This window comes from Pan troglodytes, chromosome 1 (assembly GCF_028858775.2).
Source record: "Pan troglodytes isolate AG18354 chromosome 1, NHGRI_mPanTro3-v2.0_pri, whole genome shotgun sequence".
NCBI classification, from domain to species: Eukaryota; Metazoa; Chordata; class Mammalia; order Primates; family Hominidae; genus Pan; species Pan troglodytes.
In genome coordinates this window covers 88971287-88986619 of record NC_072398.2, presented here as the reverse complement: position 1 = coordinate 88986619, position 15333 = coordinate 88971287, and the positions used below count along the sequence as shown (strand labels likewise).

Here is a 15333-nt window from a genome sequence, read left to right as displayed (position 1 = left end):
CTAAATGGAGTGTATCCTACTTCCAACAGTCTCCAATTGGAGCCCAAGCACTGGAAATACGGGTCTCCCAAAATGGACTTTCTAACACTGTATCATGTGCAGAATGAGAGGGGAAGGCTAGGTACCTACATTAGTAGGAACAAAAACCATCCATTGTGAATAAATGGACCACATACCACACAGAGCAGCAGTCGGGAGAAGAAAAGCTTTACTGGGAGAAAATACAATAAATTCCAGAGTGCATGGTTTTTAGCCCACCCTATCACCCCACCAGCAATAGGAACACAGACCACTCAATCACCACACATTCCCTACCTCAGGGAGTAAGTACAGCAGCCAACATCTGGTCTCAGAGCTGCTGGGAAAAGGGGCAGGAGGAAGAAGTATCTGGGGATACCATTCTCTCACTCTTTTCCCCTCCTTCCTGGCCTGATTTAGTAGAATCTGACTGTCCCAGGATACAGAATTCTTGGTTGGATCTTGTGGAACTGGGGGCAAAAAAATAGCAGCAAAAGCACTTAAGGGCAAGAATTCAGCTGGGACTTTCAGACTCAGTGACCAGTGATAAGACAAGTGCCCAAGCTCCAGCCACTGTAATCAGTCCTTAGATTAATGACTTATTCCTCAATCCTAAAATATCAAGAGGTGGACAAGGTTTAAGTCAAACCCAGGAAGTCTTTCCCTTCACTCTTCTATAAAGAAGGGAACTGGCATGAAGTTGGATGGCTTAAAGATCAAGCAGCTAAAGGTAAGAGAGACAGAGTGAGAGAGTGTGTATGTATGTGTGTGGTGTGTGTGTACATGTCTTCTGTCACAAACTACCACAATAGTCTGCAGTGGTGGCACCACCCTAAAGTAGTTAAGTTTTAAAGACAGGCCAGCCTCTGGTTAGAAGAGCCATCCTTGGAACCCCCTACAAGACTTAAGGAGAGGTAGGAGATCTGAGGCAGAGCTGAGAGGAATTTCCTGTTTTTCCCAACCCCTACGCCAAAGCAGGGAACCAGGAAGGGCAGAAATGAGGATCCTTCCATTCTCGAGCCTCCTAAAACCTAAAGGGTAAGTCCCAATCTCTAGTGACCATACATAGAGGTAAACTGACCCCAGGTGTCACTTCCACACCATTACTCTTGTTCACTCTTAAGTCCCTTTATTGCATTCATAGAGAATATATAGGTATTTAAACTTTGACAATAATTTTACCTTGATACATCCAAGTTTGACTTGCTTTTTAATATATTTATAGATATAAAATTAGGCCTCTAACAGTGATAGGGACAGGGAGATTGCTGCCACCAAACAATGTTTCTTAAAAAAATAACAGAAGAGGTAATATCCTTCCTATTCTTCCTTCACTTCTGCCCCTCCTCCCACCTCTTCCCAACCTCCCTCACCTGACCTATTTAGGGGGTGATGGGATGAAGAGAAGAGAGTGAAGGATATGTAATCAAGTGCAAAACACTGTGATAAGTACAGAGAATGAATAAGGTGGAAAGGAAAGTGAAGAGTGTGGGATGGTTAGGGGCTTTAAGGACTTCCCAGGAAAATAGGATTCTGGGATGGGGTTGCTGAGGGGGGGAAAAACCAACTGTCATAAACTTTTAAAAAACAAAGGAAGAAAAGGTCAAAAACCTAAACCAAAGAGAGAGTGGCACTCCTACCCTCCACTCTGGCCCCTTGGTACTGAATAGCCAGTTGTTCCCCCCACCCCTCCCCCCGCCCAAGAAACAAGGGAGATTAAAGAAAAAGAAACCCCATTCCCTATCCCAAACCAGTTAACAAAATAGGCTTCCCTCTCCTCTCAAAAAGAGGCTTTGGGGAGAGGCCATTTCTGCTGAGTCCTATGCACCTCTCCATGGAGCCCCATTCCAGGGCTCAACTCCCATTCCTAGGTACTCTTTGTTGGTTCACTCCTCTGGTTTGTCCTTCTCCTGGGATGTCTTTCTTTTATCTAAAGCAAAAAGTCCAAAGTGCGTTTCTGCTGAATGTAGGGCCTGGGACAGGAAAGGGTTGCCCAGGCAGGATCAGGTTGGCAGCCCCAGCCTGCCCCACCTAGGTATGAGGCCTCAAGATGGCATGCACTGCACCCGGTCAGGGCCCTCCTCCTCGTCCGATGTGTCTGAGGAGCTGGGAGACTCATCAGAGTCCGCGTCTGTCGCCCCAACCCCAGGTTCTCGCCAGCGCTGTGGATGGGAAAGGCTTGTTAGTAACTTCCCTGGATGGAACAAGGACAAGCCTGTTAGGTCTTAGCCAGAATTTAGATGCTTTAGGCCAGAGATCAGCAGAATTTTTCTTAAAGGGCCAGATAGTAAATACTTTAGACTTGTGGTCTATATGGTCTTTATTGCAACTATTCAACTCATTGTAGCGTGAAGGCCGCCACAGACAATACACAGAATGGGTGTGGCTGCAAGCCAATGAAACTTTATTTACAAAAACCAGCAGCAGGCCAACTGCCAGTTTGCCAACCCCTGAACTAGGCCTCTTTTGGCATAAGAGGAAAAATAGAAGGGTCACACTGAGACTTGTTATTTCTTCTCAATTCCCTCCTCCACCCTCCAGCTTTTGCCTTTATGAAGATAGCATTACACATGGACGGCAATGGACAAAAGTAGATACCACCCTTTTCTGCTGATGTCTCTTCCAAGGCTATATCAGGGATCTGATGGGGATAGAGGACAATGGATAGGAAATCCAACCAAGATCACCTGATTACTGCTTGAAGTCACTACTCTGGAACTTTTTAGCCCTCTTAAAAGGGTCACTCCCTTGGGAATTCATTTCCAACCCTAGCTTACCCGGTGATGGCGTCTCTGTCTCAGGTGATGCATAAGGAACCACAGCATGTGACTATCAAACAGGTCAGTTTGGTGCAAGCTATCTTCATCCCGCTCCCGCTTGTTCTTCTTAATCACCTGGAACCCAAAAAGGTTGGGAAGAGGGGGCAGCAATGAAGAGGAACCCGGGACCTGATCAAGAAGGCTGATCTCCTATCCCAATAAAAGCTTCCCTTAAGTTGAAGTGGAGCTACATTAGATTAGGAAATGATGCCCTAGGTTCAGCTGCTGAAAAGGTGGCAGGCTTTAATACAGAATAATTCTTAAAGATGCTCCTTATCCCCATCCTATTACAAATTAGTGCCACTTCACAGCTGCCCCCTGGAGCAGGACTGTTCCTACAGAGGAAATTACAGGAATGTGGGGGAGGGTGTTAGAGCAGTGCCTTTAAAGAACTGGGCAGCAAGTTATTCCTCCCTATGACAATAAGAATCAACAGTATGTGGATAAGCAGAAAGAAAATAACTTCTGTAGTCAGCCACTTACATCTTTTAACCCTGTCAGCTCAGTGGAAGCTTCAGCTGTGGGTGCCCAGATCTTCACATCATGGTCTAGGCCACTGGTTGCCAGCACAGGCAGGTGAGGGTGGGGCTCAAGACAGTTTACCTGGTCAGGAAGAAAGGAAAACACAGACTCAGCAGTGTGTGGGAGTAGGGTTTAAAAACCACTACTCACCTTGAGCCAAATAACTGCCCTTGATCAGGGCTGAGGCAGCTGCTGGGGAAGGGAGGCCCACCCATCCTGAGCCTAAGCCAAAGGGCACTGAGGGTAGAGAAACCAGACACAGACTGGGTATAAGACCAGGCACATCAATCATTTCCTATGTATAGGTCAGGGGTGGCTTCATCCCCAGATATGGCCCTAGGGGTGGGTGAGTGGACTGCCCAAGCTTACTGCTGGCTTCGTAAGAAGACAATGAAATCCAGATGACCTCATTCACTCCAGATTCCAAAGCTCCAACTTGCCCAAGGCTGGAAAAAACCATCTCAGTGGCTTTCACCAAGTGGCAAATAAATTTTAAAAAATGAAGAAAGCAGCAGCTGCCAATGAACCCCCAGAGAAGAGTCGGAGAACTATATTCATTTGGCACTGTTTACTAGAACTGGAGGAAGGCACAGGCTGAGAAGAGGAGGCTGAGTTGCAGGGAGTGGTGGGAGTGATGGAGGCTCATGTCTGCTTGAGAGAACCTTGCACATCCCAGGGGGAACATCCTACTACTTGCCCTGAGCACAACAGGCTCAGCTATAAGGCAGCACATTAAAACCAAGCAGCTTCTTGGGGCTCCCAAAGCCTCAATCTCAGCCACCCTCTGGGTAAATTCACTGAACAAGGCAAAAGAAATAAACTACAGCAGGCAGGCCTTCTAGCTTAGGCAGCTTCCTTCTGTCCGAAAGGCACCCATGCCCCCTGCTGTCTGACTTGGAAACATGAGCTTCCCTAAGGGAAGGGCAGGGAAGTTCCTACCCCATCCGGAAGAGTTAGTTCCAGATCTAGCTGCTAAAGCATTTTGAGTCTTTTAGTGAAAAGAGGAACACATAGGAAAGGCACCCTGCCTTGCAGCTGGACCTATAGTCCAAGAAAACAACTTCTTTTAGTTCTCTCTGGACCAACCACCTCCCCTGCCTCACCTGCACAGGCAGAGAACAGCTGAGGAGAAGTCAAGGGCAGGCATGGAAAATAGAGCTGACCTACAGACTTCCCACTTACTTTGACTTCCATCTTACAAATAAACAAATGCTCAGAAAAGACTGAAGCTAAGACTGAGCTTATGAATAAAACAGAAACCCCGTTCTTTATCTACTCCTCCCATTCCACATATCAGCCTATTGTGAAGTTTATCTTTGGGCTCTTTTAGGCAGTGCAGTTAAAGTCCAATGCCTGGAATAGTATCTATCTATAGTAATGGACAACTTACATATACAAACCTGCACTTTTTCATCTATCTCCTAATAAGCCCTTGTTACAGACCTGTACTCTGAGCTAGCTCTGCTTGAATAAGTCAGCAAAATAAAAAAACACAGGGGAACAATTCCTTGGAACTTAAGACTAAGGAAAAAGCCAGTGGCAAGAGGAACAAGAGAATAACATACAGTACCTGAATTGGAGCCTGCGGGGGGAGCCGACAGAGAACTTCTGGGCCAGAGTACCTGGTCACTTCACCAGACCTGTCTGAATGCCAGGACTTATCCTGTCAATAATGCCTGAGCAGAGAAAAGAGCTCTGGCCTTAGATGACTGGGCTGGGGGAATGTAGAGAATGGGATCAAGCATCAAAGTGCTCTTGGGAGACTAAGGGGCTGTCCTCTGATACCACCCCCAACCCTTGTCCCTGTGAAGCTGAATGGGAACAAAGAAAAGATCCTCAAATCAGTCAGGAGATCTGGGCAAGGTAGAAAATAACTTCTAAGATCTTTGGTTCTAACATTCTACGTTACAATTACATTCTACTCTACATTTACAATTTGCATGATATAGAACTGCTGAGTCTACTACATTGAAAGTAGTGCCTGGTAACCCCCACTGCTGGAAAATTAGGACCAAAAAACAGAGCAGAGGGAGCCAAGTAAAAGACCACATCGATCATTCAGCTTACACAGAGACAAGAACATCTAAGGAAATTTGCTTCAGGGGTAGCCTCTATATCTCTTATTCTACTCATTTACTCTTAGGACCACTAAAACTTAGGCCTGGGGCCCACCCATCCCAAGTAGATGCCTTCCTCACCTGGGCAAATGGGTTAATCATCAAACCCTGGCATTGGCTGAGCTAAAAGCAAACTGGCCTGCAGAATGCTTTCGGAGAATGGACAAATGCTGGCCTGGGAGAGGGCATTCAGCCCTGCATCTCTCTGGAACAGAATGCAAGGCAATAGCTTATGTCAAGAAAAAATTCACTGGCCCCTTCTGACTTCCTTTCTCTAAATGCCTATTGCATAATTCCCATTAAGACTCAAGTGTTTTGGGTTTGTTCACTGCAGATGACACAGGGGGACCTATGGAAGAGTTGGAAATGAAGCAGGGAAGAGTGAGACACACCTTGAACTTCTAGACTCCTCTCCATTTGTATTCAAACCATAAAAACCCTAGATCTATGCAGGTCCCAGGTCCCTGAAATTTAGAGGAAACCAGAAGAAAATTTGAAATACCCTTTTACCAGGGCAAGAAAAACATAAGGAATGGGATCCTGATTGCAAAGAACCATTCTAAATTCTAAAACCACTCTCTGAAAAAACCTCATCAAGAGATGGCTAGGCTCTTTGAAGTTCCCCACAGCTAAGAAGGAATAAAAAGGAAGAGAGACTAAGCTGTCTCAGTCATTCCTTAGAGGCCTTGGATAACCAGACTATTCTGGGCAATCAGTATAATTTAGTCTTCCAAACTGTGTTTTTCCCATCTCCTGTGGTCCAAAAACCTTGTAACAGAAAGCGATTGAACTCTTTCCTAATTCTAGGTCTCAAAAAAAAAAAAAAAAAAAAGATAAGGTTAACCAGATACATCTTAAGAGCTGATTGCTCTTCATTCCCTAACTCGATTCTCACTCTTCCTTTTTGCCCTAACTCCACAGAGGGCTGCAGAACTCAAAGGACAGGCAGACTATGATACGATCATGGGTTATACAGCAAGTAGACTGCTCAGCTACTAAAAAACAATTGCCACATTTGCTTTCTCCTTATATGTACACATGTATATGTGTTTGTTATCTATTTGAATGTACGCATGACATTTCACCCCTAAATACTTCAACATGTATCTCTTAAGTACAAGAATATTCTAAGTAATCAAATCAATTTAATATTGAATACCATGTTATCTAATGTATAAACCATATTCTAATTTTCCCAACTGTCCAAAAAATGCTCTTTATAGCTTTTATCTGCTAATCTAAGATCCAGCCAAGATCACTACTTAGTTTAGTTTAAAGGGAAGAGACATGGAGAAATCTTTAGCCTTGTGTAGGAGGGTACGCCCTGAACACTAACGCTTTTTCATTTGGAAAAGGTGCACGCCTAGAGATAAGTTACATCACTCAGGACAGGACAGAGGTTCTTCCCTAAGATCCCTTTCTTGTCTCAATAAACTGTGCTTTACAGGGACAGAAGATAGGAACAGGAAGAAAATAATCCATCAAAAACTCAGCACCTCCAGGCTAACTAGTCTTTTATGGCTGGCTGGACCTCTAAAACATGGTATCATGTAGTCACAGTGAGAATTCAGTGTCCCTGCTAAAACCTACCTTAATGACTGGAGAGATTAGGGAGCCAGCCAGCTCAGCACACCATACTCACCACGCCTCCCTTGTCCCCCTCCATGAACTGAATAATCTGGCAGGATGATTTCTCCCAGAGGAAGATGTGCCCACAGTCACTACCGCTCACCACAAACTCACTCTTGGGGCCATAGAAATTGACGCCTTTTACTGAAATGATAAATGAGGGAAGAAACCACATGAGGGTTGGCATCAGGCCTATATATATTCATCTCAAACGGAATTTAGTTACTCACAAACTCTAAATCAGCTAGATTATGCATGTTTAACAGATAGTTGTAAGAATCACACCAGTCCCAAGAGATGATTTATATTCTCGCAAAGAGCTCGCTCCTTAGGGCAGAGGAATCTGCAGTCCTTTAGCAGCAGCCTTAGTCTCGTAAGTTTATACCCTATCAAGTAACCACAGGCCTCTCTAATCTCTTACCTGTCCCACCCTGAATCATCCCAGCTCTGCCTACTCTTAGGCAGCACTGTCTTATGGCCTAGGATTATCTTTGATATGTGGACTTCATTGGTACCTTGTCAATATTTCTGGGTCATCAGCTGATCTGAGACTGATGAAGGTATATGCCACAACTGCCTCGAGAAGCAAGTGATCTGTGCTTGCTACCATTAACAGGGCTCCACTCTCCGGAATCAGTAAAAGAAGCCAAGAGTTCCAATGACTATGGTCAGTACAATATTGGCCATGAGACTGGCACCCTTCCTTTATCTGCCTGTGTACTGAGATCCAAGAACAGATTTTTCCCTCCCTTCTTACCAGCTCAGGAAAAAAAATAAAACTAACCTCTAACTGCTATCTCCAAGACAAAATCATGACAGGTATCTGCTAGGAGTGGTAACAATAGAGAAATGATTCCTCAACTTTTCTGGACATTAGAATCATGTGGGTAGTTTTTAAAAATCTCAGTGCTCAAGTTGCAGCCCATCCCTATTAAATCAGAATATATGGGGTTAAGGCCAAACTGTTATTTTTAAAAGAACACCAGGATTGGGATTGGTGGCTCATGCCCAGCACTTTGGGAAGTCGAGGCAGGCGGATCACTTGAGCCCAGGAGTTAGAGACCAGCTTGGGCAACATGGTGAAACCCCATCTCCACAAAAAATACAAAAATTAGCCAGGTGTAGAGGCGTGCACCTGTAGTCCCAGCTACTCACGAGGCTGAAGTGGGAAGATCACCTGAGCCCGGGAGGTTGAGGCTGCAGTGCCTGGGAGGTCAAGGCTGCAGTGAGCCATAATTGCACCATGGCACTCCAGCCTGGACAACAGAGTGAGATCCTGTCTCATAAACACAAAACAAAACAAAAAACATCAGATGATTTCAATGTGCCCCAAAGTTTGGGAACCACAGACATGGAACAAAACAGGCCAATCATGGGCTAGTTACTACCACCATTCCTCCTCTTCTGCCTCATCTAAAAGAATCGTTTACTCCTCCTTCCTAGAGGTATAAGGTCACTCCCTATTTTAAGCAATTCAGGACCACTGACTGAAGAGGGCTTTCCCTGACTCCCTAACAAGGCATTTGTGCTTCTTTTGAAGTTGCCTGAAATCTTAAAAACAGTTAGTCTAGCCTCCTTATGTCCAAACCAATTAGAAGCAACATTATTGGAGTGGCAAGAGATGCTCTTGAGCGCTTTCTCCTCTAGCATAGCGGAGAAAACATGAAAACTCCAGCCCAATTCAGGATAATCCCTCAGTGCCCATGGCAACACAGGCAGGTAGTTTCTATTTGTATGACCTGAGTAAGACACTGTGGTTCTCCAAAGCCAACAGGCTTGGGCCAAAGAAACCTAGGAAGACAGTCTCACCTGTGGCATTATTTCTGTGGCCCTTGTATCTCTTAACATACTGGGCCCCATCACTGTGAGAGGAGTTGAAGAGGTAAATGTCTTCATCATTGTAACTGGCCAGGAGCTCTGCCAAGAACAAGAACATAGCAGTGAAGGCAAAGGCTGAAAAAAGCAGGGACCAGGAGGTGGGGGTTGGGGTGGGGCTTCTTGCCAGTAGTGCCCCCTCCAAATACCCAGGTGTAGCACCCATCTTATTTGGAACACCAGGCAAGTCCGACTGTACAGGGTAGACTAAGAACACACTGCCAACCCAGGGGCAGCAGAATGCTCAAAAAGGTCATACCCATTAACTCAGGAATGAGTCAAAGGCATAAGAACCTGCTCAGGCAAGCAACCTGGGCTTCAGGACAGGCCCTGCCAAATATCATCTGCAGCATTCTGCAAATGGTACCTGGCATCTCCAAGGGTCATCTACTGTATCCTCCCGCTATGTGCTCACCATCAGCAGTTACTCCCCAGCTGCTCTACTTGGAGCTATAGCACAGTGGTGAGCACTGGAGGGCACATGCCTCACTGGCTCAGCAGCTCCCTAGACAGAGGGGGCATGCCAGCCTAGGAGCTGGGCCCTGCTCACGTACCTGTGCCGTCGTGGCTGTACACAAGACAGGTGATGTTTGCTTTGGACTCACTGTTCACCTGCAATAAGGAGCAGATACTGACTGATGCCCCACCCCCCCATTTGTTATACCATCTTCAGGAAATAGCTTTTCCTTCAAACTCCCCTATATCTTCTCCCAGAGATTTGAGAAAGACAGACAGAGACAAGAGTACAACTGATGAAACATGACCACCTCAGGGGGTAGCATCTTGGGGCTTTCTTTTGGTTGTCATCCATGTGCTAGCCATTTTATGTACACTGTCTCATTAGGCCTCACCATCAAGGTGCAAGGCAGTTATTTTTATTTCTATTTTGTCGATTAAAAAACTGAGGCTATCAGAAGTGAAGTGACTGCCAAGATCACAAAGCTGGTAAGTGGTAAAGCCAGGATTCAAATCCAGATGACTGACTTGAAAGTCCAAGCTCTTCCCACCATACCAACAAGTTCAGGTGCAGCCTTGGAGTTGAGTCAGGGAAGCCTGCAGCAACTGGCCCTTCATGAATCTTACCAGGTGATGAGGACAGAACTTCTTGAGTACTCCATTGTTCTCATTCTCATCAATTTTCCTCTGGTCATAAATCCTACAGTTGGAAAAGCAATGAAAATGTAAAAATGTACAAACGAATCCCTTGAAGAGCTGCAATTTGATGTAGTGGCAGGAAACTGCCAGCTGGAGGCAGATAAACAACGTTTTCCAAACCAAGCTTCTGGTTTGTGCTCTTCCTTAAAGGGCATCCCTTTTCCAATCCATTTCCAAACCCTAAATCTTTTGTTTGTTTGAGATGGGGTCCTGCTCTGTCACCCAGGCTATAGTGCAGTGGCATGACCCCGGCTCACTGCAACCTCCGCCTCATGGGTTCAAGCAATTCTCTTGCCTCAGCCTCCTAAATAGCTGGGACTATGGGCACACACCACCACGCCCGGCCAATTTTTGTATTTTTAGTAGAGACAGAGTTTCATCATGTTGGCCAGGCAAACCCTTAAATCCTTTATCCACATACTTCCCATTTTAAGTGGCAATCCTCAATTCTGTCAGTTTGAAGTGGTTTATCTCTCTCCTCAAGTTTTATATCACATACTGCTACTTTTCACTGCAACAACTAACATTAGTATGGAGCTTTTTACATGTACATTACCTACCGAAAAATGTTACTCACGGGCAGAAACCATGCTTAATGTAAGTCAATGGGTCTGTAATCCCTCCTTAAAACTGTATTTGGCCTGTTCTCCCTCTCATACCCCACAATAATTATTAAAAACTACCACCCATATCCTCAAGACTCCCTCTCCTTTCCTCATTCTTATCAAGCACACTACACCTTCACCTTCCTTCCTCTCTCTAATCCAAGCTTTAAACTCATGAGGACACACATATTATGTGTCAAATATTATGCTAGGTGCTAGAAATACAGTGAGGAACAAGACAGATCCAGTATCTGTTCTCACCCAGTCTCCTCCAATCTCAGAGCCAATCTCTTGAAAAATGCTCTTCATTTCATCCTTCCAGGGACCTTGTTTGATGATTATCTAATTTCTCAACCTCTTCCTCATCACCAGCTGGCCACTTTCTAAAAATCCTTCTGCTGACTGTCCTTTCCTACTATTGCTTTTTTTCTCCTTCCCCTTACAGTTACACTACTGAAAAGAACAATCAACATTCAATATTTCCACTTTCTTACTTCCTATTCACTTCTCAGTCCATCCTAATCTGGTTTTGGTCCTCAACTCACCACTGAGACTTCTCTGGCTGAAGTCATCAGTTAATTATATCCATTTGTTAAGTAGGTGTAAGTCTAGAGTTCAGAATAAGTGTGGTCTGCAGACACAGATGTAAGTCATATATCCGTGTGTAAGGTGGTAGTTAAAGCATTGGTAATGGAATTAGATCTCCAAGGGAAAATACAGAGAGGATTTTCCCTTCGCCCTTTAGAATCTCTGGCCTGTTTCAGAATATAATGAAAACTCTAGTCCCTTCTCCCCAGAAAAATGCACATAAGCATACTTTCTGGAGGTTCACATAATATTTGTACTTCGAGTTAAAATTCCCTGGTATAGAGTAAGATGAGAGCTGAAGACTGAGCTACTGGAGAACATCAGCATTTAATGGGTGGAGAAAGGAAGACACACCCATGAAAAACACTGAGGAGTGGTTGGACATCAAGGAGAGAAGGTGCTTCAGGGAAGGAGTAATAATGTCAAGAGTAGAGAAAAAGACTTGAAAAGTACTTTGTTTGCTTTGGCAGTTAGGTTACTGATGACTTAAGCCTTGACATCCCCAGCTCACACGATCCTCCCGCCTCAACCTGCCGCGTAGCTGGGACTACAGGCACACACCACCATGCTGGGCTAATATTTTTATTTTTTGGTGGAGACAGCATCTGCCCAGCTTGGTCTCAAACTCCTGGCCTCAAAAGATTCTCCTGCCTCAGCCTCCCAAAGTGCTGGGATTACAGGTATAAGCCACTACACCCCAACTAAGTGTTTATTAATAGCCTACTATATTCTACATATGATGCTAGAACGGAGTTTGGCAAACTTTTTCTTAAAGGACAAGACAGTAAATGTTTTAAGCTGGTAAACTGGCAAACCATCTAATCTCTATTAAAACTATTGAATTCTGCCATTGTAGCATGAAAGTGGTCATAAACAACATGTAAAGTAAGGCCATGGCTGTGTTCCAATAAAACTTTATTTATAAAAACAAGCACCAGTTTGTCAAGCCCTGTGATAGACAGTAAGCATAGAAAGATTAATACAAACTTTCCTACCACTTTCTGAACATATGATAGGCCCTTGATACTTTATATTTTACTTTTAGTTATTTTTTTTGAGACAGGGTCTCACTCTGTCATCCAGGATGGAGTGCAGTGGTGTAATCACAGCTCACTGTAGCCTCAAACTCCTGGGCTCAAGAGATCCTCTTCTGCCTCCCAAGTAGTTGGGACTACAGGAGCATACCACCACACCTGGAGATATTTAATTAATTAAAAAATTAAAATTTTTTCTTAATTTTTTTTTTTTTGGTAGAGACACAGTCTTGCTATATTGCCCAAGTTGGCCTTGAACTCCTGACCTCAAGCTATCCTCCAGCTTTGGCCTTCCAAAGTGCTCTAGTTTTATAGTCATGAGCCACCACACCAAGCCCCTTGACATTTTAAGTCACGTAAGGAATAGTGTGCACACCTTTACCACATCTCTTCCCACATGCCTTCAGGCACCCACTAACTTGTTACCCTAAGTCTCTCTTCTATACCTGCCTTTAATCTAATGTTCTCTCAGTGTTGCTGATGTTGGCTTAAGAACTGGGGAATGAAGAGATGATTTACTGACTGTGCTTCATCAATCAGGGCCTATACTTAATCCTTTAGCAATAAATTTTCATGTCAGCCAAATTTACCACTAAAGGATTCACCTGATATATTCTCTTTTTCTTTACTCCTATAAATTCTTAAAACTAAGCTAAGCAGGAATTAGCTTAGCTTAGCAGGTGTAGTAGGGACTCACACCTATACCTCCTCTACTTACCTTTTTTTTTTTTTTTGGCCACAGGCCAAAAAGCATGTCTTCCCCAGAGCTTCCCTTAAATACTTTTTAATAACCCTAAACTAAAATTCGTATTAATGATGCAAAAGCCTTGAGGATCAGTAAGCTATTTCTCTGTATTCCCTTGAAGTAATTCCTTTAGGCTAGGAGTGAAAGTTAATGATGTTATGATATATAATATTCAGCAAAAATGTTTTCAAATTTATACCAGAAGATGAGCTGTTTGGGTTCTTTCAAAGGAAGAATAAGAAAGGAGAAACCTCAAAACATTCAGTTGGCTGCACAGGAGAGGTGCCAGAGAAGTTGAGTGTAACCTAATGTCAGAGAAGAGCTGGAGTGCTGAAAGGGCTACCTGCTTGTGTAGGATCAGCGTGCCTCAAAATCTTCACATAGCCAGGCGCGGTGGCTCACGACTGTAATCCCAGCACTTTGAGAGGCCGAGGTGGGTGGATCACTTGAAGACAGTTCGAGACCAGCCTGGCCAACATGGTAAAACCGTATCTCTACTAAAAATACAAAAATAGCCAGGCAAGGTGGCACATGCCTGTAACCCCAGCTACTTGGGAGGCTGAGGCATGAGAATCACTTGAACCCAGGAGGCAGAGGTTGCAGTGAGCCGAGATCGAGCCACTACACTCCAGCCTGGGCAACAAAGTGAGACTCTGTCTCAAAAAAAAAACAAAAATCTTCACATAACTTCTGCCCAGTAAATAGCCAATAGAGGAATATTGAGGCTGATAAGACACAGAAGATTTGAGTATTTCTCCTTGTGTTGAAATGCTAAAACTCTAAGCCTTACTCTAACCCTGGGAAAGTATCAGCTTTGGGTTAAGGCAATATGATATACATATCATATGAATACATATGAATACATACATACATATGAATACAGTTCTCAATACAGCAAACTACTACATTCCCCTCCAAACATCTTGGTCCTAGTGGTGGAATTTGTTAGAGACACAGACTTTTCAAGTAATCTGGAGCTCTAAGTAGGAACTCTCAACTCGAAATTTCAGTGAATGCTCAACTTGGAGGAGGTAGCAACTGAAAATCTATACAAACTACAACCCTTTTTGATCAACAGCTTCTTATTTAAAAATAAAAAAAATTGGCCGGGCACAGTGGCTCACGCCTGCAATCCCAGCACTTTGGGAGGCCAAAGGTGGGCAGATCACCTGAGGTCAGGAGTTCGAGACTAGCCTGGCTAACATGGTGAGACCTCGGTTCTACTGAAAATACAAAAAATTAGCCAGGCGTGGTGGCGTGCACCTGTAATCCCAGCTACTCGGGAGGCTGAGGCAGGAGAATCGCTTGAACCCGGGAAGCGGAGGTTGCAGTGAGCCAAGATTGTGTCACTGCACTCCAGCATGGGTAATAAGAGCAAAACTCTGTCTAAAAAAAAAAAATCTATGGCTACACATTTAAGGACTGTTGGTGACTAGAGGAAACGAATTTTGCAGGCATGGGAATAGGGGAAGAAGAGAGAAACAAGGTTTTGTCCAGGATTCTTGAACAAGGCAAAGTCATCTCATGTATTTTCTAAAAATTTACCCTATTCCCCATGATTCTTATTAATAAAATGAATCTGGAAATATAGCTATAAAATGTGCTCTCATTTCAAAAGGAAGATGATGCTTTTCACTTACCATTAGGAAAGCAAAAAGTCACTCATTTTTCTAGTGATCTTGTCCCTCTCTCTCCTTTCAAACTGATGAGCCCAAAGAAACATAGTTAAAATAGGCCAACTGGATAGGGATGGATACAGCTTATTACTAAGGGTCAGAGGAAATTAACTAATACATATGGAGACTGAATCCACAGTGTCTGTTTTCCTTAGGTCATGTCTCAAGAGCCAGTGTTAACAAAAGGTGTTCACGGTAACAAAGATATCACTATGGATAAAAAAAAGTGGTAGCTCGGGACAGTGAGAGCCAAAAAACCCTCAGTTCACACTAAGTGCTCCCAAGTCAAACTATTTCTGAATTGAAAACCAGTATTTAAAATTTCTAGTGCACGTTTATTTACATATGAAAAAGGTAGATTATTTACTAATATAGTACTTGCTGGTAAACCTAAATTTATGGCTTAGCTGCCACGTGAAGACCTTGGTCAATTCATCTAACTTCTTTTCTTTCCTTTTTTGAGACAGAGTCTCGCTCTGTCATTCAGGCTGGAGTGCAGTGGCACAATCTTGGCTCACTGCAACCTCTGACTCCTGAGCTCAAGTGATCC

At 44.0% G+C, this 15333-nt stretch overlaps 1 protein-coding gene across 41 annotated transcripts in view; it reads right to left on the bottom strand.

Moving 5' to 3' along the window:
• Positions 1-191: 191 nt before the first annotated feature.
• The window catches only part of DCAF8 (DDB1 and CUL4 associated factor 8), a 47727-nt gene continuing 32585 nt past the window's right edge, over positions 192-15333 (bottom strand). For 16 of the 41 annotated variants that reach the window (XM_063812057.1, XM_009435588.3, XM_009435620.3 and 13 more), the window contains 7 exons: positions 10064-10136; positions 9535-9592; positions 8915-9022; positions 7119-7249; positions 3321-3440; positions 2796-2912; positions 192-2180 (listed from right to left, as the gene is read on the bottom strand). In XM_063812057.1, the coding sequence (XP_063668127.1) occupies positions 2064-2180; positions 2796-2912; positions 3321-3440; positions 7119-7249; positions 8915-9022; positions 9535-9592; positions 10064-10136 (724 nt within the window). In that variant the 3' untranslated portion in view covers positions 192-2063. Of the gene's footprint in view, positions 2181-2795; positions 2913-3320; positions 3441-4929; positions 5682-7118; positions 7250-8914; positions 9023-9534; positions 9593-10063; positions 10137-15333 lie in introns of all 41 variants that reach the window. The other 25 variants (XR_001710537.3, XR_010157565.1, XR_010157559.1 and 22 more) reach the window with 5 other exon arrangements.